At 40.3% G+C, this 22,886-nt stretch overlaps 1 protein-coding gene across 2 annotated transcripts in view; it reads left to right on the top strand.

Moving 5' to 3' along the window:
* FKBP8 (FKBP prolyl isomerase 8) overlaps positions 1–22,886 on the top strand; it is a 232,221-nt gene that overhangs the window by 146,966 nt on the left and 62,369 nt on the right. For both annotated transcript variants that reach the window (XM_053702962.1, XM_053702961.1), the window contains one exon: positions 1,334–1,506. In XM_053702962.1, the coding sequence (XP_053558937.1) occupies positions 1,334–1,506 (173 nt within the window). The remainder of the gene's footprint in view (positions 1–1,333; positions 1,507–22,886) is intronic.

The raw sequence follows: 22,886 nt of genomic DNA, 5'->3' as shown, positions 1-22,886 counted from the left end.
TGGGATTGGCAGATTCAGGGATTCAGAACACTAAAAAAAGGTGCTTCTGGCATATATTTTATTTATGTATTATATTTATTCTATTAATACATTAATTAAAATCCACTATTAGCACCTAACAAATATGACCAAGAACTACTACATTGTACATATGAGAATAAAGTACGTGACATCACTGTTTATTTTTCTTCATGCAAATTAGACGTTAATGTTAAAGGGACATGCCATCCACATTTTTTCTTTTATGATTTAGAAAGAGAATGCAATTTTAAACATCTTTCTAATTTACTTATATTATCTAATTTGTTTTATTCTTTTGATATTCTTTGATGAAAAGCATATCTAGATATGCTCACTAGCTGCTGATTGGTTGCTGCACATAGAAGCCTCGTGTGATTGGCTCACCATGTGCATTGCTTTTTCTTCAACTAAGGATATTTAAAAAATGAAGCAAAATAAATAATGGAAGTAAATTGTAATGTTGTTTAAATTTCTATTCTCTATCTGAATCATGAAAGAAAGATTTTGGGTTTAGTGGCCCTTTAAGGTAAGCTTACAAAAGAGCCTTATTATAAAATCTGAAGTACATGTATTTAACTGGCTGGTATGTGTAATCACCAGTTTGCGCAATACTTTAGTCTAAAGTACCAGGTGCGCCCTTCAGTTTCTGCGGTTCTCTAGCCATCAATTAACTGGTTTTCTTGCAGCCTGCAAATAACACATACAGTATATTTGTTTAGTTTTTTTTACAGTGGTTATACATTTGTGGGTACAATTTAGAAATTTCAGAGAAACAAGCCAGAAAGGGGATGCTTTCTTCTGTATTGAATAATAAGCTTGTTATAAACCCCATGGTTATTTATGAAAATGTGAATGGCCATTCTGATGCAGGTTTGCTCATGTCACATTCATAGGTGGCGCATTAAAATCACCCTGGACTGATCCGATACGGTTGATTGAGAAGCTCTTGTGCGAATGGTTGTGCAAAAGTGAGGACGCAGAGTTGCAAGTGTGTCTGCTTATGCTATGATAAATACGAACAGCAAATGCTGTCCACTGGTTGAAATACCAGGTGGACAAGTTCCCTACCTGTAAACCTGTCTGGAGAATGATAAAGCTGGCCCACTATGTCTGCACAGCTGTAATAAACAATACATTTTTAGAACGTAGATCACTTTTTACAGGCACAGAATTTTAGAATATCTAAAACATAATCTGGAGGTACCGTACTTTTTTTTTATGTGTCTTTAGACTCCTTAAAAGACTAGTGATCACCTCTTGTAAGGTAGAGGTATTAGTTATTAGCTTGTAATATCTGGTTTACATTCTCTAGTTGACTTTACTGCAGAGGAGGAAACTGAATTACTGGATGTGAAGATAAAATGCCTAAATAACCTGGCAGCTTCTCAACTGAAACTGGACCACTATGAGGCTGCCTTGAAGTCTTGTAACATGGTATTGGAGAACCAGCCAGAAAATATCAAGGCTTTGTTTAGAAAGGGGAAGGTAAGTGATGGAAACATATAGCTGTTATAAGTACACAGAATGAATGCAATTTGCAGACAAGCCAAGGGCTATGCAACTTAGAAAATGCAACTGAATAAGGGTAAGAGAATTTGATGTGAGAATGGAGTTGTAAGGATATCAGATCAAGGGGACAATGTATAATCTATGAAACTGACAAAAATGCAGATACGTTATCTGAGATGCAGAGGCTATGCTGTAGGGCAGTGTTTCTCTCACTTTTGCCTATTTATACAATTTTATTTGCATAAAAACTTTTCACCAGCCTAGTATGTAATAAGTTTACATTACCTAACTTGTATTTACTCTCCCGCCTGTATTTTAAGAAGCTGCTATGATCCTGACGTAATTTTCTTCATTCTAGCGGGTCAGCTTTAGGAGATGGGATACAAATGATAGCTTTTAGAACTGGGGTTTCACACTTTGCTCCAGAAGGATCCATGGCTTTTTATTTCAATCATATAGGCACACACAGTTGTTAGTGCGGACGCCATGAGCAACTAACCACTGGTGAAAGTAAAGTTGTAAACTAAACAATGGGTGCAGCCTGGGCACACAATGAAACTAACCTAGGGTTTGAGTCCTTGCTATTCACAGGAACACTAAAGATTTATGGTTAATTATACAAAAGTTCAGCATTAAGGACAGACCTTTGCATTGTCAGGTCTGCCATGGGCTGAAAAAAATTGAGAACAACTGTTATAGAGTAACAGTGAAATGATCTATTGCAATGTCATTCCCTATAAGTGTCTCTAGGTGTCACTAAGAGCACTTATCTTTAATTCTGTTTTGTATGCTTTACTTTAGCTTCATATTCTACAATAAGTATAATTAGATTTCTTTCCTATGACATGGAGAGTCCACAACGTCATTCCAATTACTAGTGGGATATTCAAATCCTGGCCAGCAGGAGGAGGCAAAGAGCACCCCAGCAAAGCTGTTAAGTGTAACTGCCTTACCCATAACCCCCAGTCATTCTCTTTGCCTCTGTCAATGGTTGTGCGAAGTTAGTGTCTGAAGAATTTAATCCTTTTATGGATACTTTTCCCTGCAATCAAGGATTGGAGTCCAGCTGTGTCCAAGTCAATCTCTTGAGTAGGAGTAGTGGTGGCTTTTAGCAGTTAAAAGGCAGCGAGGCAGTCCTTTGCTTTACGTTTAACACTTTGCTACCCCTTTGTGGAAATATTTTTCTTACCTGGGGATTTAGTCTTTTTTTCAATTGACTACTTTGTTTCAAATTGAGGGCTGACTTAGGCTCGCGGGTGCGCCAAATGCTACACTTTATTGCATAATTCGTGTCGCGAAAATTTTTGGTGCGAAAGGCAAGTTCGTCATTTCCAGCGTCGTAATTGACGCAGAGGTTTCACACAGGGTTGCGTCGTTAGTGACGCGAGGGTGTCATTTCCGGACATGGTTGGTGCCAAATTTCAGTTACGTTGTGCGTCATACTTGGCGCTTTTTTTCCCCATTATTTATTGCCCCATTGCTTTTGCCTCTTGCTTTTTTCTATGTCAGAGGGCTATGCTATTTGCAGATTTCCCCATTCCTGAAACTGTCATATAAGGAAATTGATCATTTTGCTTTATATGTTGTTTTTTCTTTTACATTTTGCAAGATGTCTCAATCTGATCCTGCCTCAGAAGTATCTGTTGGAACTTTGCTGCCTGATTCAAATCTAAGTGCATTTATTGTAAAATTGTGGAGATTATATCTCCTAATGTCATTTGTATTAGTTGTCATGATAAACTTTTACATGCAGATAGTGTGTCCATCAGTAATAGTACATTGCCGGTTGCAGTTCCTTCAACTTCTAATGTACATGATATACCTATGAATTTTAAAGAATTTGTTACTGATTCTATTCAGAAGGCTTTGTCTGCATTTCCACCTTCTAATAAATGTAAGAGGTCTTTTAAAACTTCTCATAAAGTTAATGAAATTTCAAATGACCGACAACATAATGAATTATCCACCTGATGAGGATCTATCTGGTTCAGAGGATCCTTCCTCAGAGATTGACACTGACAAATCTACTTATTTATTTAAAATGGAGTATATGCGTTCTTTGTTAAAAGAAGTGTTAATTACTTTGGATATTAGGGAAGCTAGTCCTCTTGATATTAAAACCAGTAAATGTTTAAATGCTGTTTTTAAACCTCCTGTGGTTACTCCAGAGGTTTTTCCTATTCCTGATGCTATTTCTGATATGATTTCTAAGGAATGGAATAAGGCGGGTACTCCTTTTAATCCTTCTGCAAGGTTTAAAAAAATGTATCCTTTACCAGCAATTTCAATAGAGTTTTGGGAAAAGATCCCCAAAGTTGATGGGGCTATTTCTACTCTTGCTAAACAAACCACTATTCCTATGGAAGATAGTACTTCCTTTAAAGATCCTTTAGATAGGAATCTTGAATCTTATCTAAGGAAAGCCTATTTATATTCAGGTCATCTTCTTAGGCCTGCAATTTCTTTGGCTGATGTAGCATCTGCTTCAACTTTTTGGTTGGAGAATTTAGCGCAACAAGAATTGGATTCTGACTTATATAGCATTGTTCGTTTGCTACACCATGCTAATCATTTTATTTGTGATGCTATTTTTGATATTATCAAAATTGATGTTAGATCCAGGTCTTTAGCTATTTTAGCTAGAAGAGCTTTGTGGCTTAAATCTTGGAATGCTCATATGACATCTAAGTCGAGATTATTATCTCTTTCTTTCCAAGGTAATCATTTATTTGGTTCTTTGTTGGATTCTATTATTTCAACTGTTACTGGGGGGAAGGGAGTTTTTTTGCTACAGGATAAAAAAACCTAAGGGTAAATCTAAGGCTTCTGATCGTTTTCGTTCCTTTCGTCAAAATAAGGAACAGAAACTTAATCCTTCCCCCAAGGAAGCCTTCCTCAAATTGGAATAAATCCAAGCCTTTTAAGAAACCAAAGTCAGCCCCTAAGTCCGCATGAAGTTGCGGCCCTCATTCCAGCTCAGCTGGTAGGGGGCAGATTAAGGTTTTTCAAGGATGTTTGGGTAAATTCTGTCCAAAATCAATGGATTCAGAGCATTGTCTCTCAGGGGTACCAAATAGGATTCAGAGTAAGACCTCCTGTGAGAAGATTTTTTCTCTCACGCATCCCAGTGAATCCAGTAAAAGCCCAGGCTTTCCTGAAGTGTGTTTCAGACCTGGAGGTTTCAGGGGTCATCATGCCGGTTCCTTTTCAGGAACAAGGTCTAGGGTTTTATTCAAATCTATTGTCCCAAAGAAAGAAAATTCTTTCAGACCAGTTCTGGATCTGAAAATTTTGAATCATTATGTAAGAGTACCAACTTTCAAGATGGTGACTATAAGGACTATTCTGCCTTTTGTTCAGCAAGGACATTATATGTCCACAATAGACTTGCAGGATGCATACCTTCATATTCCGATTCATCCAGAACATTATCAGTTCCTGAGATTCTCTTTTCTAGACAAGCATTACCAATTTGTTGCTCTTTCATTTGGCCTAGCAACAGCTCCAAGAATCTTTTCAAAGGTTCTGGGTGTCCTACTCTCTGTAATCAGAGAACAGGGTGTTGCAGTGTTTCCTTATTTGGACGATATCTTGGTACTAGCTCAGTGTTCTTCGAAAACATGGTTGGAGGATCAATTTACCAAAAAGTTTTTTGATTCCTCAGACAAGGGTCACCTTTTTAGGTTTCCAGATAGATTCAGTGTCCATGACTCTGTCTCTAACAGACAAGAGACATTTGAAATTGGTTGCAGCATGTCGGCACCTTCAGTCTCAGTCATTCCCTTCAGTGGCTATGTGCATGGAAGTTTTAGGCCTCATGACTGCAGCATCGGACGCGATTCCTTTTACTCATTTTCACATGAGACCTCTCCAGCTTTGCATGCTGAATCAATGGTGCCGGGATTATACAAAGATATCACAATTAATATCCTTAAATCCCAATGTTCGACACTCTCTGAGCGTTTAGTTCAAGGGGCCTCTTTTGTTCGGCCAACCTGGACTGTGATCACAACAGATGCAAGTCTTTCAGGTTGGGGAGCTGTCTGGGGATCTCAAACAGCACAAGGGGTTTGGAAATCTCAAGAGGCGAGATTACCAATCAATATTTTAGAACTCCGTGCAATTCTCAGAGCTCTTCAGTTTTGGCCTCTGTTGAAGAGGGAACCGTTCATTTGTTTTCAGACAGCCAATATCACAATGGTGACATATGTCAATCATCAGGGTGGGACTCACAGTCCCCAAGGTATGAAAGAAGTATCTCGGATACTTGTTTGGGCGGAATCCAGCTCCTGTCTAATTTCTGGGGTTCATATCCCAGGTGTAGATAATTGGGAGGCGGATTATCTCAGCCGTCAGACTTTACATCCAGGGGAGTGGTCTCTTCATCCGGATTTGTTTTCTCAGATTGTTCAGATGTGGGGTCTTCCAGAGATAGATCTCATGGCCTCTCATCTAAACAAGAAACTTCCCTGATACCTGTCGAGGTCCAGGGATGTTCAGGCGGAAGCAGTGGATGCGCTGACACTTGCTTGGTGTTATCATCCTGCTTACTTTTTCCCGCTTCTAGTTCTTCTTCCTAGAGTGATATCCAAAATCATCATGGAACATTCGTTTGTGTTGCTGGTCGCTCCAGCATGGCCACACAGGTTTTGGTATGCGGATCTTGTTCGGATGTCCAGTTGCCAACCTTGGCCACGTCCGTTAAGGCCGGACCTTCTGTCTTAAGGTCTTTTTTTCCATCAGGATCTCAAGTTATTAAATTTGAAGGTATGGAAATTGAACGCTTAGTACTAAGTCATAGAGGTTTCTCTAATTAATACTATGTTACAAGCTCGTAAATCTGTCAATAGGAAGATTTATTATTGCGTTTGGAAGACTTACATTTCATGGTGTTCTCATAAATTCTCTTGGCATTCTTTTAGAATTCCTAGAATTTTACAGTTTCTTCCGGATGGTTTGGATAGGGGTTTGTCTGCAAGTTTATTGAAGGGACAAATCTCTGCTCTTTCTGTTTTATTTCACAGAAAGATTGCTAATCTTCCTGATATTCACTGTTTTGTACAGACTTTAGTTCATATTAAGCCTGTCATTAAATCAATTTCTCCTCCTTGGAGTCTTAATTTGGTTTTGAAGGCGTTACAGGCTCCTCCTTTTGAGCCTATGTATTCTTTGGATATTAAACTACTTTCTTGGAAAGTGTTGTTTCTTTTGGCTATATCTTCTGCTAGAAGAGTTTCTGAGCTATCTACTCTTTCTTGTGAATCTCCTTTTCTGATTTTTCATCAGGATAAGGCGGTTTTGTGGACTTCATTTAAATTTTTACCTAAGGTTGTGAATTCTAACATCATTAGTAGAGAAATTGTTGTCCCTTCCTTGTGTCCTAATCCTAAGAATCCTTTGGAAAGATCCTTACATTCTTGAATGTGGAATTGAAGGAAATCATTTCTGACATTACTTGAGGCAAAGGCCATGCCCTACCTCAGGATAAGTCTGTTAAGATGAGGGGTAAACAAAATAATTTTCGCTCCTTTCGGAATTATAAAGGAGGACCCTCTCCTTCCTCTTCCTCCACAAAGCAGGAAGGGAATTTTGCCCAATCTAAGTCAGTCTGGAGACCCAACCAGACTTGGAATAAAGGTAAACAAACCAAGAAGCCCGCTGCTGCTACAAATTCAGCACGAAGGGCCGGCCCCCTGATCCGGGACCGGATCTAGTAGGGGGCAGACTGTCTTTCTTTGCCCAGGCTTGGGCAAGAGATGTTAAGGACCCCTGGGCGCTGGAAATAGTGACCCAAGGTTATCAATTGGAATTCAAGGATTTTCTACCAAGAGGGAGATTTCATCTTTCAAGATTATCTGCAGACCAGAAAAAAAGAGAGGCGTTCTTACGCTGTGTAAAAGACCTTTTTACCATGGGAGTAATTTGTCCCATTCCAAGATCGGAACAGGGACAGAGGTTTTACTCAAATCTATTTGTGGTTCCCAAAAAAGAGGGAACTTTCAGACCCATCTTAGACCTCAAGTATCTAAACAAGTTTCTCAGAGTCCCATCGTTCAAAATGGAGACTATACGAACAATCTTACCAATGATCCAGGAGGGTCAATATATAACTACCGTGGACTTGAAGGATGCATACCTTCATATTCCTATCCACAAGGATCATCATCAGTTTCTAAGGTTTGCCTTCCTGGACAAACATTATCAGTTCGTGGCTCTTCCCTTCGGGTTGGCCACAGCACCCAGAATCTTCATAAAGGTTCTAGGGTCTCTTCTGGCGGTTCTCAGACCGCGAGGCATAGCAGTGGCGCCTTATCTGGGCGATATTCTGATCCAGGCGTCAACGTATCAATTGACAAAATCTCACACGGACACAGTGTTGTCTTTCCTGAGAACTCACGGTTGGAAGGTGAACACAGAGAAAAGTTCACTAGTTCGACAGACAAGGGTTCCTTTCTTGGGAACTCTGATAGACTCGGTAGCCATGAAAATATTTCTGATGGAGGTCAGAAATGGCATGCTCGGACAGTGGAATGGGGATTATGCTGTAGGTAATTATTTTCCTTTCTTCGGCCGAAGATATATTTATCACCTGACTTGCAAGACTGGTTACCAACTTACAAAGAGACAGGCACCTGGAGAATCGTCAAATAATGCACACATACACAAAGAGGTATCTGACAACTCTGATTTATTATGCGCGTACACATTTCTGTTATACAAATCTGCGCTCATAAAAAACGGGAAGTCATTCTTACAAATATGGGCATACGACAATTTTACAAACATGAGCATATGACAAATTTGCAAACATGGTCATACGACAATTTCTTTATAAATTGTAATAATCAGCGATTTATAATGCCAAAACATCCCCCAATATTTGTGGTTTTATTTAGGAACAAAAAACGTGTTGCAATCACACGTAGACAGGAAACCTTGAAGCTTTAATATTGAGAAATTACAGAAAAACAAAGGAATATAGTGTTTTAAATATTTCTGTTAAAATATTTAACTCTTTGATTATATGACTATATGATTATGCAGTAATACAATAATATAACATAAATGTCAAGGCTTTATATACGACCTTATTAGATATATAGGTATATATATATATATATCTTCATATGCGAATTTATCTCCTCAGATAAATCTAGATCAAGAAACCAGAGACTCTCTTCTTTGGTGGTTGTCGCCGGATCATCTGTCCCAGGGGACTTGTTTCCGCAGACCCTTGTGGGTGATAGTGACAATGGACACCAGCCTTCTGGGCTGGGGTGCAGTTTGGAATTCCCTGAAGGCTCAGGGTGTTTGGACTCAGGTGGAGTCTCTACTTCCAATCAATATTCTGGAACTGAGAGCAATATTCAATGCGCTTCAGGCATGGCCTCAGATGGCTTCGGCCAAATTCATCAGATTCCAGTCGAAAAACATCACGACTGTGGCTTATATCAATCATCAGGGGGGAACAAGGAGTACCTTAGCGATAAAAGAAGTATCCAAGATAATCCGATGGGCGGAGGCCCACTCTTGTTATCTGTAAGCAATCTATATCCCAGGAGTAGAGAACTGGGAAGCGGATTTCTCTTGTAAGATGTATCGAGTCCACGGATTCATCAATATTTGTGGGATATTCTCCTTCCCTACAGGAAGTGGCAAAGAGAGCACCCACAGCAGAGCTGTCTATATAGCTCCTCCCTTAGCTCCACCCCCAGTCATTCTCTTTGCCTACTCTAAGTACTAGGAAGGGTAAAGTGAGTGTGGTGACAAAAATGTTAGTTTTTATTTTCTCAAGCAAAAGTTTGTTATTTTAAATGGTACCGGTTTGTACTATTCACTCTCTGGCAGAAAGGGATGAAGATTTCTGCAAGGAGGATGATGATCTTAGCACTTTGTAACTAAGATCCACTGCTGTTCTCACAAGGGCTGAAGAGTACAGGAAAACTTCAGTTGGGGGAACAGTTTGCATGCTAAGCTGCATTGAGGTATGTTCAGTCAATTTTTTTCTAGACAGACTGTGATAATTCTAGAAAAGGCTGGCAATATCCCCATGAGGGAAGGGTAAGCTGTATTCAGACACTTAGTAGGAATCCCAGCTTGCATAAAGGGCTCATTTGTTACTGGTGACACTGATAGGAAAAAATGTTTTTTTATTGAAAACATAACGTTTTTTGAGGGACTTTAAGGGGTCATTGTGGCTTATTTAGTGGTTATTAACCCACATGGCTAGTTTAGAAACACTTTGGTGTGTTTCTTTTAGGCCCCACTAACATCGAGTGAGGTGGGAGGGGCCTATTTTCGCGCCTCAGTTGTGCAGTTTCTTTTACTCAGAGACATCCAGCTGCTTCTCCAGAGGGTCCTGCTGTGTTTGAGGGCCTAAAAGAAGTTTCTTCCCCACAAATCTATCCTAAAGGGCAGGTAGGCGCCACAGCAGAGCTGTGGCAAGGTGCTGAACGTTTTTTTACCGTTTTTTTTTACGTTTTGTGAATCCGGTTTTTACATTAAGGGGTTAATTGTTTATTTGTCTGGCTGTGCAAACTTACTAAGGCTTTATGATACTACTGTAAAAATTTCGTAAAGTTTACTGCTTTTTTACACTGTTTTGCAGAGTTTGTGCATCTTTTTTTCTCTTAAAGGCACAGTACCGTTTTTTTCTAAGTATTATTTGCTTTGATTAAAGTGTTTTCCAAGCTTGCTTGTTTCATTTCTAGCCTGTTTAACATGTCTGACATCAAGGAAAATCCTTGTTCAATGTGTTTAGAAGACATTGTGGAACCCCTTCTTAGAATGTGTCCCACTTGCACTGATATGTCTATAAATTATAAAAAGCATATTTTAGCACTTAAAAATATAGCAATAGATGATTCTCAGACAGAAGGAAATGAGGGTTTGCCATCTAGCTCTCCCCAAGTGTCACAACCAGTAACGCCCGCACAAGTGACGCCAAGTACCTCTAGTGCGTCAAATTCATTTACTTTAAAAGACATGGCCACAGCTATGAATACAACCCTCACAGAGGTTTTATCTAAACTGCCTGGTTTACAAGGAAAGCGTGACAGCTCTGGGTTAAGAACAAATGCTGAGCCGTCTGACGCTTTAGTAGCCGTATCCGATATACCCTCACAATGTTCTGAAGTAGGGGTAAGGGATTTGTTATCTGAGGGAGAGATTTCTGATTCAGGAAAGACGCTCTCTCAGACAGATTCTGATATGACGGCCTTTAAATTTAAGCTTGAACACCTCCGCTTGTTGCTCAGGGAGGTATTAGGGACTCTAGATGATTGTGACCCTATAGTAGTCCCAGAGAAATTGTGTAAAATGGACAAATACTTAGAGGTTCCTGTTTACACTGATGTTTTTCCAGTCCCTAAGAGGATTGCGAATATTGTTACTAAGGAGTGGGATAGACCAGATATACCGTTCTCTCCCTCTCCTATCTTTAAGAAAATGTTTCCTATATCTGACACCATGCGGGACTCATGGCAGACGGTTCCTAAGGTGGAGGGAGCTATTTCTACCCTTGCTAAGCATACAACTATACCTATCGAAGACAGTTGTGCTTTCAAAGATCCTATGGATAAAAAATTAGAGGGTCTCCTAAAGAAAATTTTTGTTCATCAAGGTTTTCTTCTCCAACCTATTGCGTGCATTGTTCCTGTAACTACTGCAGCTGCTTTCTGGTTCGAGGCTCTAGAAGAGGCTCTTCAGATGGAGACTCCATTAGAGGATATTGTGGATAGAATTAAGGCCCTTAAGTTGGCTAATTCTTTCATTACAGATGCCGCTTTCCAACTGGCTAAATTAGCGGCAAAGAATTCAGGTTTTGCCATTTTAGCACGCAGGGGGTTATGACTTAAGTCCTGGTCTGCTGATGTGTCATCAAAATCTAAACTTTTGAACATCCCTTTCAAAGGAAAGACGCTATTCGGGCCTGAACTGAAAGAGATTATTTCAGACATCACTGGAGGGAAAGGCCATGCCCTCCCTCAGGATAAAACAAACATGAGGACCAAACAAAATAATTTTCGTTCCTTTCGGAACTTCAAGGGTGGTCCCGCTTCAGCTTCCCCTGCTGCAAAGCAAGAGGGGAATTTTGCCCATTCCAAGTCAGTTTGGAGACCTAACCAGGCTTGGAACAAGGGTAAACAGGCCAAGAAGCCTGCAGCTGCCTCTAAGACAGCATGATGGGGTAGCCCCCGATCCGAGACCGGATCTAGTTGGGGGCAGACTCTCTCTCTTTGCTCAGGCTTGGGCAAGAGATGTTCACGATTCCTGGGCTTTAGAAATTGTGTCCCAGGGATATCTTCTGGATATCAAAGACTCCCCCCCCCCCCCCCAAGGGGGGAGATTTCACATTTCTCAATTGTCTGCAAACCCGACAAAGAGAGAGGCGTTCTTATGTGTAGAAGACCCACATACCATGGGAGTGATCCGCCCAGTTCCAAAAGCGGAACAAGGGCTAGGGTTTTACTCAAACCTGTTTGTGGTTCCCAAAAAAGAGGGAACTTTCAGACCAATCTTGGATCTCAAAATTCTAAACAAATTCCTCAGAGTACCATTATTCAAGATGGAGACTATTCTACCTTTGATCCAGGAGGGTCAATATATGACTACCGTGGACTTAAAGGAATCTACACATCCCTATTCACAGAGATCATCATCAATTCCTCAGATTCGCCTTTCTGGACAGGCATTACCAGTTTGTGGCCCTTCCCTTCGGGTTGGCCACGGCTCCCAGAATTCTCACAAAGGTGCTAGGGTCCCTTTTGGCGGTTCTAAGACCGCGGGGCATAGCAGTGGCGCCTTATCTAGACGACATCTTAATTCAGGCGTTGACTTTCCAGCTAGCCAAGTCTCACACGGACATCGTGTTGGCTTTTCTGAGATCTCACGGGTGGAAGTTGAACATAAAAAAGAGTTCTCTCTTCCGTCTCACAAGAGTTTCCTTCCTAGGGACTCTGATAGACTCGGTAGAAATGAAAATATTTCTGACGGAGGTCAGAAAATCAAAACTCTTAACCACTTGCCGAGCTCTTCATTCCATTCCTCGGCCATCAGTGGCTCAGTGTATGGAGGTAATCGGACTCATGGTAGCGGCAATGGACATAGTTCCTTTTGCCGCCTACACCTCAGACCACTGCAACTATGCATGCTCAAACAGTGGAATGGGGATTATGCAGATTTATCTCCTCAACTGCATCTGGACCGGGAGACCAGAGATTCTCTTCTCTGGTGGTTGTCTCAGGACCACCTGTCTCAGGGAATGTGTTTCCGCAGGCCAGAGTGGCTCATTGTAACGACAGATGCCAGCCTGCTAGGCTGGGGTGCAGTCTGGAACTCCCTGAAAGCACAGGGCTTATGGTCTCGGGAGGAAACTCTCCTCCCGATAAACATTCTAGAACTGAGAGTGATATTCAATGCGCTCAGCTAGCTGCGGCCAAATTCATCAGATTTCAGTCGGACAACATCACGACTGTAGCTTATATCAGTCATCAAGGAGGAACACGGAGTTCTCTAGCGATGATGGAGGTAACCAAAATAATCAGATGGGCGGAGGATCACTCTTGCCATCTCTCAGCAATCCATATCCCAGGGGTAGAGAACTGGGAGGCGGATTTCCTAAGTCGTCAGACTTTTCATCCGGGGGAGTGGGAGCTCCATCCGGAGGTTTTTGCCCAGCTTACTCAGCTATGGGGCACACCAGAATTGGATCTGATGGCGTCCCATCAGAAAGCCAAACTTCCTTGTTACGGGTCCAGGTCCCGGGATCCCCAGGCGGTACTGATAGATGCTCTAGCAGTGCCCTGGTCCTTCAATCTGGCCTATGTATTTCCACTGTTTCCTCTCCTCCCACGTCTGGTTGCCAGAATCAAGCAGGAGAGAGCTTCTGTGATTCTGATAGCATCTGCGTGGCCACGCAGGACTTGGTATGCAGACCTAGTGGACATGTCATCTGTTCCACCGTGGACTCTGCCAATGAGGCAGGACCTTCTAACCCAAGGTCCATTCAAGCATCCAAATCTGATTTCTCTGCGTCTGACTGCTTGGAGATTGAATGCCTGATTCTATCAAAGCGTGGTTTCTCTGAGTCGGTCATTGATACCCTGATTCAAGCTAGAAAGCCTGTCACCAGGAAAATATTTTTTTTTTTTTTTTTTTTTCCAATTCTTTTTATTTGAGTTTCAAAAAAGAGGACAAAAAAAACCATTTAATATTTGCCAGCAATAACAATCAAAAACAAATTTCATAGCGAAAGTTACAAAGTTACCTTGAAGATTACCATACATCGCTCACTAATTTCCAACAAATCATAATATTGTGCACTTTTCATTAAACCCCCCCATTTTCTTCACACTAACTTAAGTTTGATATATTGTGCAGCAGAATTATTTAAGTCTATTCATTTGTAGCCTTAACAAATTAAACTTAGGGCCTTGCCCTCTGAGGGCCCTCACCATTTGTATCTTAGTGTTTGGTCCTGAATAGATTACCTCATTATATATCGGAAAATAAGAATACTTGAAACATCTGGAGGTGTCCTCTCAATTGGTGCCTCTGGTTGTCCTATGTTCCCCCTCCTCCTCCCCATATCTACGTTTATGTCCGGATTGTCTCTTTATTTGCGATCTATTAACAGACCTGGCTTTAGTTACATTTATTCCGCCCTCGCCAACCCTAATAATGTTTTAGATCACTTGCTGGAGCCTACGTATACAGTCAATAATGTGGTATGAATTCTTCTACTATTAGAGTGATAAAAGGTAATGCGTTTGTTAAAGGGGAAATAAAGAGTAATTGTGTTGGACGAGGCCAAGACATAATAACTGGTTTCCATTTAGCAAAAAATGACCTGAATTGGATATCTGAGTTTGGTTTTAAGTCATGCAATTCAATAGACATTTGTTGTTTTATTATATTAGAGAATTCAGCCACTTTGGGGGCATCCAGGGACTTCCATCTCTTAAATATTAAGACGCGTGCTGCAAGGATAGCCATATTTATTAGGCGTAGTTCTCCTATTTCTCTTCTATCTTTCAACAGGAAAAAAATATGTTGTGGGGTCATATCGAAATTCTCTTGTAAGAATTTGTTTAGCCAGAAATTTATTTTGTACCAAAACTGGTGAATTTTAGGGCATGACCACAGGCAGTGTAACAGGTCTGCTGTCTCTTTATTACATTTGAAACAATTGCCAATTTGTTTTCACTTTGCCCATTTACTCATTCTGTAAGGTGTTAAGTAATAGTTATTAATTATTTTGACTTGGGTTTCCCTCCAACTAATTAATGACGTAGCTTTTTCTGCCATATCTATACTATTTTGTAAGTCTTTGACTTGGATCATTGGAAAATATTTAGCTAGATTTTCCTTTAAATTATTTATGTGTTTTGAACCCATTCTTGTTAGTAATGCTTTATACCAATATGAAAGTGAGCGGATGCCTATTTTATATAGTTTGATCCCTGAATCTATTTCAGGCTTATTCCAGTCATCCCCATATATGGTTAGTGTATTAGAGAAGTAATTTCTCAATTGTAAATATGCGTAAAAGTCTTTCGCTGTAAGTTTGTATGTGTATGCTAGTTCCTGAAACGTATATATTAGTTTTGGACCCTCTTGCTTCAACTGTGCTAGATATTTCAAACCACATTCTCTCCATTTCCTGAAAACTTTGTTTTCTATGCCTGGACTAAAGTCAAGAGTTCCTATAATAGGCAGATATTGTGAGATCTGGTAGCTATATCCCATTGCTTTCAAATACCTCTGCCATGCTTGTATTATATTTGCAAAAGTGGACAACATGCTAATGTTACTTGGTAGCTTATTAAATGGATAATGTAGAATTAATTTTAAGTTAAATGGCTTTACTAAGTCTGATTCTATTTCATAAAATGTAACATAATTAGATTCTGATACCCAGTCAACGCCAAATTTTACCAATGTCACCCAGTTGTAATACTGTAGGTTTGGTAGTGCTAATCCCCCTAATTTTTTTAATTGAGTGAGCTTCTCTATTGACATACCATGTCTTTTGTCTCCCCAGACAAACTTCGCACATAACCTGTTATATCTATTTATATCTTTCTTTTTAATGAATAAGGGTAGGTTTTGTAGTAGGAACATTAACCGCGGGAAAAAATTGTTTTTAATAACATTACCTTAGCCGAGAGTGAGAGATAATGAATATTCCACCTTTTCAGATCTGTCGTTAGTTTGTCAAATAGTTTGTCATAGTTAAGATGGTACCAGTCTTTGGGATCCCTTCCTAAACTAATACCAAGATAATTAATGTGTTCTACTTCTTTAAATACCTGCTTTGTATAGATCTGTGTTGTTTTATTTATCCATAATATTTCTGACTTATTTGAGTTGATCTTATATCCTGAGACTTGACTATAGCTATGGATTATGTCCAGTGTCTTTGGGATGCTAATTTTTGTATTTTGCAAGAATATAATAATGTCATCCGCGTATAGCGAGATAATCGGATTTTGGTTCCCTAGCTTAATCCCTTTTACTTCATTTCTTAAACTGACTGCTAGAGGTTCCAATGCTATATTAAATAGTAAAGGCGATAATGGGCATCCCTGCCGCGTCCCTCTATGTAAACTAAAATGTTGTGTAATCTCCCCATTAACTAGCAATTGTGAGCGTGGTTTATCATAGGTTAGTTTAAGAAAGTTAACCATATTCCCTGAGAAACCAAAATTACTGAGTGAAGTGTACATGTGATCCCATATAATGGAATCGAATGCTTTTTCAGCATCGATTGTTAGTAAGGCTATGTCTGTTTTTCTGATTTTACTGGAGTATTGGAGTTTGTTGAAATAGTATTCTAGAATTAATAATACCCTACGCGTGTTACGGACTGCATTCCTTCCTGGCATAAATCCTGAATTAGATTTTAGATCTTGGCTCCTACTGCCACATATTGGTTTAATAGTTATATCAAGCTGAGAATATCGAGTAAGATACGAAATACCGGAAGTGACGTCACGTCTTTGTTTTGGGAAATAATAAATGCCAGCATGATTCACATTATATACTGAATATTGAACATAGTTCTATTGCGGATACTGTTCTATTGGCTACTGTCTAAATACGACCAGTTAAAGATTTATTTAATAAAACTTAATCAAAAGTTTGATATCCGAAAAACCGGAAGTTCTATGTGAGCCACTTCCGGTTGACCGACCTCCTCGGGCACTATTTAAGGCTACAAGGCAAACCAATACACTAGTCTTGATAAAGGCCTATGAAGGGCCGAAACGCGTAGACTGAGTATTGGTAAGCCTCATTTCATTAGTGAATTATTTTTAAAAGGTTATCTGCACTATTTATTTTTATATTTATAGGTGGATATCGTTGTCTGTCACATTGTTTTACCCTCCTGTGGGCCCAACACTCCATCACCTCACACACTCAGGGAATCTACTCTACTTTGGGACTAACTGCAAGCAACATTTGATACAAATAAGACTCTGGGTGACTATATATATTTTTCTCACATATATAATTTCTTTTATATTTTTTCCTATATTATTTTTTCATAATAATTTTTCACAAGTTTTCACATTTTTATTTTAAATTTTTAACATTTCACAGAAGTGTGGTTTTGATTTTTGATTTTTGATTTTTAATCATTTTATGGTCTTATACTATATCTGTTTGGACCATTATTTTTTGGATCACTATCTTTTGGATCACTGTTAACTTAGAATATACTTCAGGTTATTCCTTTGGATACCATCCCATATGAATTTTTGACCACTCTTCACATTTTTTCACATTATTGGACACCACCTACATTGGTTATATCTATAAAAGTTCTACACTTGTCATTGGACGGGCTCAAGTCCCAACTACCTTTACCCATAACATTGTACAATCCGGATTGATTGTTTTATTATCTACTGTTGTGCTACCATTGTTCTTAACATTCACCACCATCTATTATTGTGTTATTTATTGTTCTTATTGTTCTTATATTATTGCCACCACTGTTTTTATCTGTTTTTATCTGCTTATCTGTATAATTTATGTATTGATTTCATGGATCCGTGATTAATGCATTTGATGTATTCAATGTATTTGATTAATATATTTGATTTTTAACGGCTATATTAAATAAGTAATTTTATTGTATCAGCTGTTCTAAGTGATTCTAGTATCCTTGTTCTTTCCCTTTGCCTCCGTTGAGTTGGCGCCTGAGGGAACCCCCCCCCTATTTTTTTACATCATTTCCTTTGCCAGGTTTCACCTCAGGCTGTTACAACTGCACATGCTGAATTAGTGGAACTGCGATCATTCGGATCTGTCTCAACAGATTTCTCTGGACAACCAATCGGGAGAATCGCTCTCTTGATGGTTTTGTCCGGATCACTTGTCCTGAGGGACATCCGTCTCAAGACCATCCTGGGTGATTGTGATTGCGGTTGCAAGTCTGTCAGGATGGGGAGCTGTTTGGGGTGCCAAGAAGACACAGGGCCTGTGGTCTCAGGAGGTAAAGCTCCCTCCTGATCTCATTTTGGATCTTCGGGCAATATACAATGCTCTGAAGGCTTGGCTTCTGCTGGGTTCGTCCCAGTTAATCAGATTCCAATCAAACAATATATCCTCGGTGGCTTACATCAACCATCAGGGGGGAAAGAGATGATCCCTAGTTTTGAGGGAAGAATCTCTGATTCTGGTGTGGGGGAGACCCGCATTTGTTTCGCTGTCAGCGATCCACTTCCGGGTGTGGACAACTGGGAAGTGGATTTTCTCAGCAGACAATCCTTTCATCCGGGAGAATGGTCTTTCCATCCTGAGTGTTTGCAGAGATTTGCAAAGAAGAATAAAGAGAGGGCGCCACAATAGCGTGATATCGTCTGGAATGCAGGTACAGATAAAAGTAGGTATTATGCTTACCAGATGGTGTGGCACTGTACTGTAACCAAGGCAAGAGAGCAGGCTAGCACTTAACAGTGGCTAGTACACTGTAGGAGCCAGGCTCCAAAGGCACTTGTCCTAGTTGCAACTTGGTGTTTGTCTCCTGTTGTCTGGACTTCAGGTGCTGCAAAGGAGTAATCTTATGTGTGTTGTTCAGTTGGTATGTATGAACCACAACACAGACAACTTCAAATAAAAATGACTTTTAATATTTTATGACGCGTTTCTCAACCTACAGGGGTTGTTTCATTTGCAAGAGGTGGATCTTATAACATCTCAATACTAAGCTACCCAGATAGGGTCGAGGTACAGGGATCCTCAGGCGGAGCTAACAGATGCATTAGTGGTGCCTTGGAGGTTCAATCCAATTTATCCTTTCCAACCGTTACCACTACGTTCTAGTGTAGTGGCTTGAGTCAAGAAGGCGTCAGTGATACTGACTGCTCTGTCTTGGCCGCGAAGGATATGGTTCGCGGGTCTAGTGGGGATGTCATCATCTCCTCCTTGGAAGTTACCTTGTCGCAGGGATCTGCAGACCAAGGTCTCTTTGTTCATCAATTTCTAGATTCTCTGAGGCTGTGTCCCTCCTTATCTGGCCTTTTATGCCGATAAGGCTGTTCTACGAACCAAGTTTGGTTTTCTTCCTAAGGTTGGGTCAATTCGCATCATGAATCAAGTGATCGTGTCTTTGCCTCCTCCTGGTGGCCAGGTTCAGTATTCAGATGTGGACTCTTCCCATACAGATGGAAATTAAATTATCAGGTAAGCATAATTTATGTTTTTTAGTGTTAGGTTTTTATTTTGGGGGTTTGGTGGGTGGGGGGTTTTACTGTTAGGGTGTCTTAGTATGTTTAATTCTTAAAAGAGCTGTTAAACTTATGGCCGTTTTAAGGGCTATTGGTAGTCTATTCTTAGATTAGGGGGTGTTTTTATTTTGGGGGTGCTTTTTTATTTTCATAGGGATTAGGTTTAATTTTTTAAATTTTGGTAATTTTGTTTTTTATTTTCTGTAATGTTAGCCTTTTTTATTTTTTGTAATCATAGCTATTTTATTTTTTGTAAATTAAGTATTTTTTAGTTTAGGTAATTTGAGTTAATTTAGGGGGTGTTAGGTTAGGGGGCTTAGTAATTTAATTAGTTATTTGCGTTGTGGGTTTTGGCAGTTTAAGGTGTTAATTAGGTTTATTGAGATGTGGGGGTTTTGCGGTTTAAGGGTTAATAGGGTAATTAGGTTTATTGCGATGTGGGTGGTTGACGTTTAAGGTATTAAGGGGTTATTAACTTTATTTTGCGATGTGTGGGTTTGTGGTGTAGGTGTCAATACTTCGTGTGGGAGGTTCATTTTTTTTTGTTATACTTCTTGCAGGCTGGTGTATTTTATTTATTTTTTTGTATGCTCCGTTTGCCTTCGCTGCATCCCGGTGGATTCTGAAAATGGCAGGGTGGCACCACCCTGCCATTTTCGGAATCCACCTGGATGCAACAAAGCTGCATCCAGGTGAATACTTTAGGCTGGGCGCAGAGCCAACTTTCTGTTGGCTGCCAACATTCAATTGAGGATGCGTGCGCAACCGGCGACGGACATTAGAAACGCAATTATAGTATAGATATTCATTAACATATGAGTTAGTATATCCTCACTACATAAGACAAGCATTTAGCAGCAGGTTTTCTGCATAAATCAACTAATTGATTATCAGATAAATGTATCTATCTATGTAGTTTAACTAACACTAACCTCTCAGAAATCACTGCTTACGTATTGATATATTTAGTATGTGTTTTTCTTATTTGTTTGAAAGGTCCATAAAAGGGTTAACTCGCCAATTGATTTAAACCAATCACAGCTAACTTTGCTTTTTAACTCACAGCTGTGAATGTTCACACTGAGCTATGAATAATGCTACGGCCGAAACGCGTAAGATTGTTTACTAGGCGTTTATACCTATCCATGTTGATAGTGCTTTTTAATTTGACGGATTGAATAAAGCATTTAAATTTTTTTTGAGAGTTTCTGGACTCTTTATTGAATAAGTCCTTTTTCCCCTTCCCCTGTTTTTACGAAGATGTTTCCTGTGGCTGACTCTATTCGTGACTCATGGCGCACTGTTCCTCAAGTAGAAGGAGCTATTTCTACTCTTGCTAAGAGAACTACTATTCCAATAGAGGATAGTTGTTTTTTTAAGGACCCAATGGACAAGAAGCTAGAGGCTTATTTAAAAAAGATGTATGTCCATCAAGGGTTACAGTGGCAACCAGCAGCGAGTACTGCTACAGTTGCAGGAGCTGCATCTTATTGGTGCAAAGCATTATCTGATCTTATCTCAGAGGAAACTACAGTAGAGGAGATCCAAGATAGGATCAAAGCTCTTAAATTGGCCAATACTTTTATCTGTGGTGCCAATATGCAGATAATTCATCTGGGAGCTAAGATGTCTAGCTTCACGGTCCTAGCTCGCAGGGCTTTGTGGTTAAAATCTTGGTCGGCCGATGTCTCTTCTAAGGCCAGGCTTTTGACTTTGCCTTACAAGGAAAAGACTCTGTTTGGACCTGGTCCGGCAGAGATCATTTTAGAGATTACAGGCTGAAAGGGATTTTTCCAACCTCAGGACAAGAAGAACAGACCTAGAGGTTGTCATACTTCTAATTTTCATTCGTTTCATAACTTTAAGGAACAAAAGTCCTCCTCTTCCTCATCTAAACCAGATTAACCCAGATCATCTTGGAAATCCAACCAGCCCTGGAATAAGGGAAAACAAAGCAAGAAGCCTTCTGCTGACTCAACATGAAGATTTTGCCCCCGATTCCAGTGGGGGCAGGCTTTCTCTTTTTCATCAAGCCTCGATACGCAATGTCCCAGACCCTTGGGCGGTGGACATAGTATCTCAGTGTTACAGAAAGGGATTAAGTCTTGCCCTCCCAGGTGCAGATTTCTCCTGTCAAGAATATCCTCAAACCAAATAAAGAAGGAAGCCTTCTTAAACTGTGTAAAAGACCTATACTCTCTGGGAGATATTGTTCCTGTCCCTCTAGCAGAACAGGGTCTAGGATTCTACTCAAATCTATTTGTGGTTCCCAAAAAGGAGGGAACTTTCCGACCAATTTTAGACCTCAAGGGTTCCGTTTTTCAAGATGGAAACTATTCGTTCTATTCTTCCTTTGATACAGGAAGGTCAGTTTATGACGACCATAGACCTGAAGGACGCATACCTTCACGTTCCCATTCACAGGAAACAGCATCAGTATCGCAGGTTTGTCTTTCCGGACAAGCACTTACAATTTGTTGCACTTCCATTTGGTCTGGCCACGGCTCCCAGAAAATTCACAAAGGTTCTGGGGGCACTTTTGGCTGTGATCAGATCCCAGGGAATTGCTGTAGCTCCTTATCTAGATGACATCTTGGTTCAGGCGTCATCTTTTCAACTAACCTAATCTCATACAGAGATGCTGTTGTCTTTTCTAAGTTCTCATAGGTAGAAGGTGAATTTGGAAAAAAAGTTCTCTTGTTCTATCTACCAAAGTGTGTTTCCTAGGGACTATAATAGATTCCCTGTCCATGAAGATTTTTCTGACAGAGGTCAAAAAGACAAGATTCTTGCTTTCTGCCTTTCTCTCTAGTCTGCCTTTTGTCCATCTGTGGCCCAATGCATGGAGGTGATTGGACTGATGGTGGCATTCATGGACATCATTCCTTTTGCTCGGTTCCATCCACGACGGCTGCAGCTTTGTATGCTTCGTCAATTGAACGGAGATCATTCTGATTTAACTCAAAGGATAAATCTGGACCCTTTGACATGAGACTCTCTCTCCTGGTGGGTGTCACAGGAATATCTTTCTCGGGGCACTTGTGGTTTCATGAGGAGTCCTCTCACCATAAACATCTGGGAGTTGAGAGCTATCTTCGATGCCCTATTAGCGTGCCCTCAACTGTCGTTGGTCTGGTTTATAAGATTTCTATCGGACATCACCTAAGTGGCTTACATCAGCCACCAGGGAGGGACTCGGAGTTCCTTAGCCATGAAGGAGGTGACTCGAATTCTGCAGTGGGCGGAAGCCCATGATTGTCTCCTATCTGCCATCCACATTCTAGGAGTGGACAACTGGGAAGCAGATTTTCTGAGCAGACAGACCTTTCATCCCGGGGAGTGGGCTCTCCATCCGGAAGTGTTCTCTCAGCTAACCCTCAAGTGGGGGGTTCCAGAGATGGATCTGATGGTGTCTCGCCATAACGCCAAAGTTCCAAAGTACGGTTCAAGGTCAAGAGATCCTCAGGCCGTTCTGATAGATGCTCTAGTGGTTCCTTGGAGGTTTTCTCTGTCTTTATGGTTTCCTCCATTTGCTTTCCTTCGACAAGTCATTGCTCGTATCAAACAGGAGAGAGCATCAGTGATTCTAATAGCTCCTGCATGGCCTCGCAGGATTTG

The sequence above is a fragment of the Bombina bombina genome, chromosome 2, assembly GCF_027579735.1.
Source record: "Bombina bombina isolate aBomBom1 chromosome 2, aBomBom1.pri, whole genome shotgun sequence".
NCBI lineage: Eukaryota > Metazoa > Chordata > Amphibia > Anura > Bombinatoridae > Bombina > Bombina bombina.
Note: the sequence above shows the minus strand (reverse complement) of the source record. Positions and strands in the feature narration are given on the sequence as shown.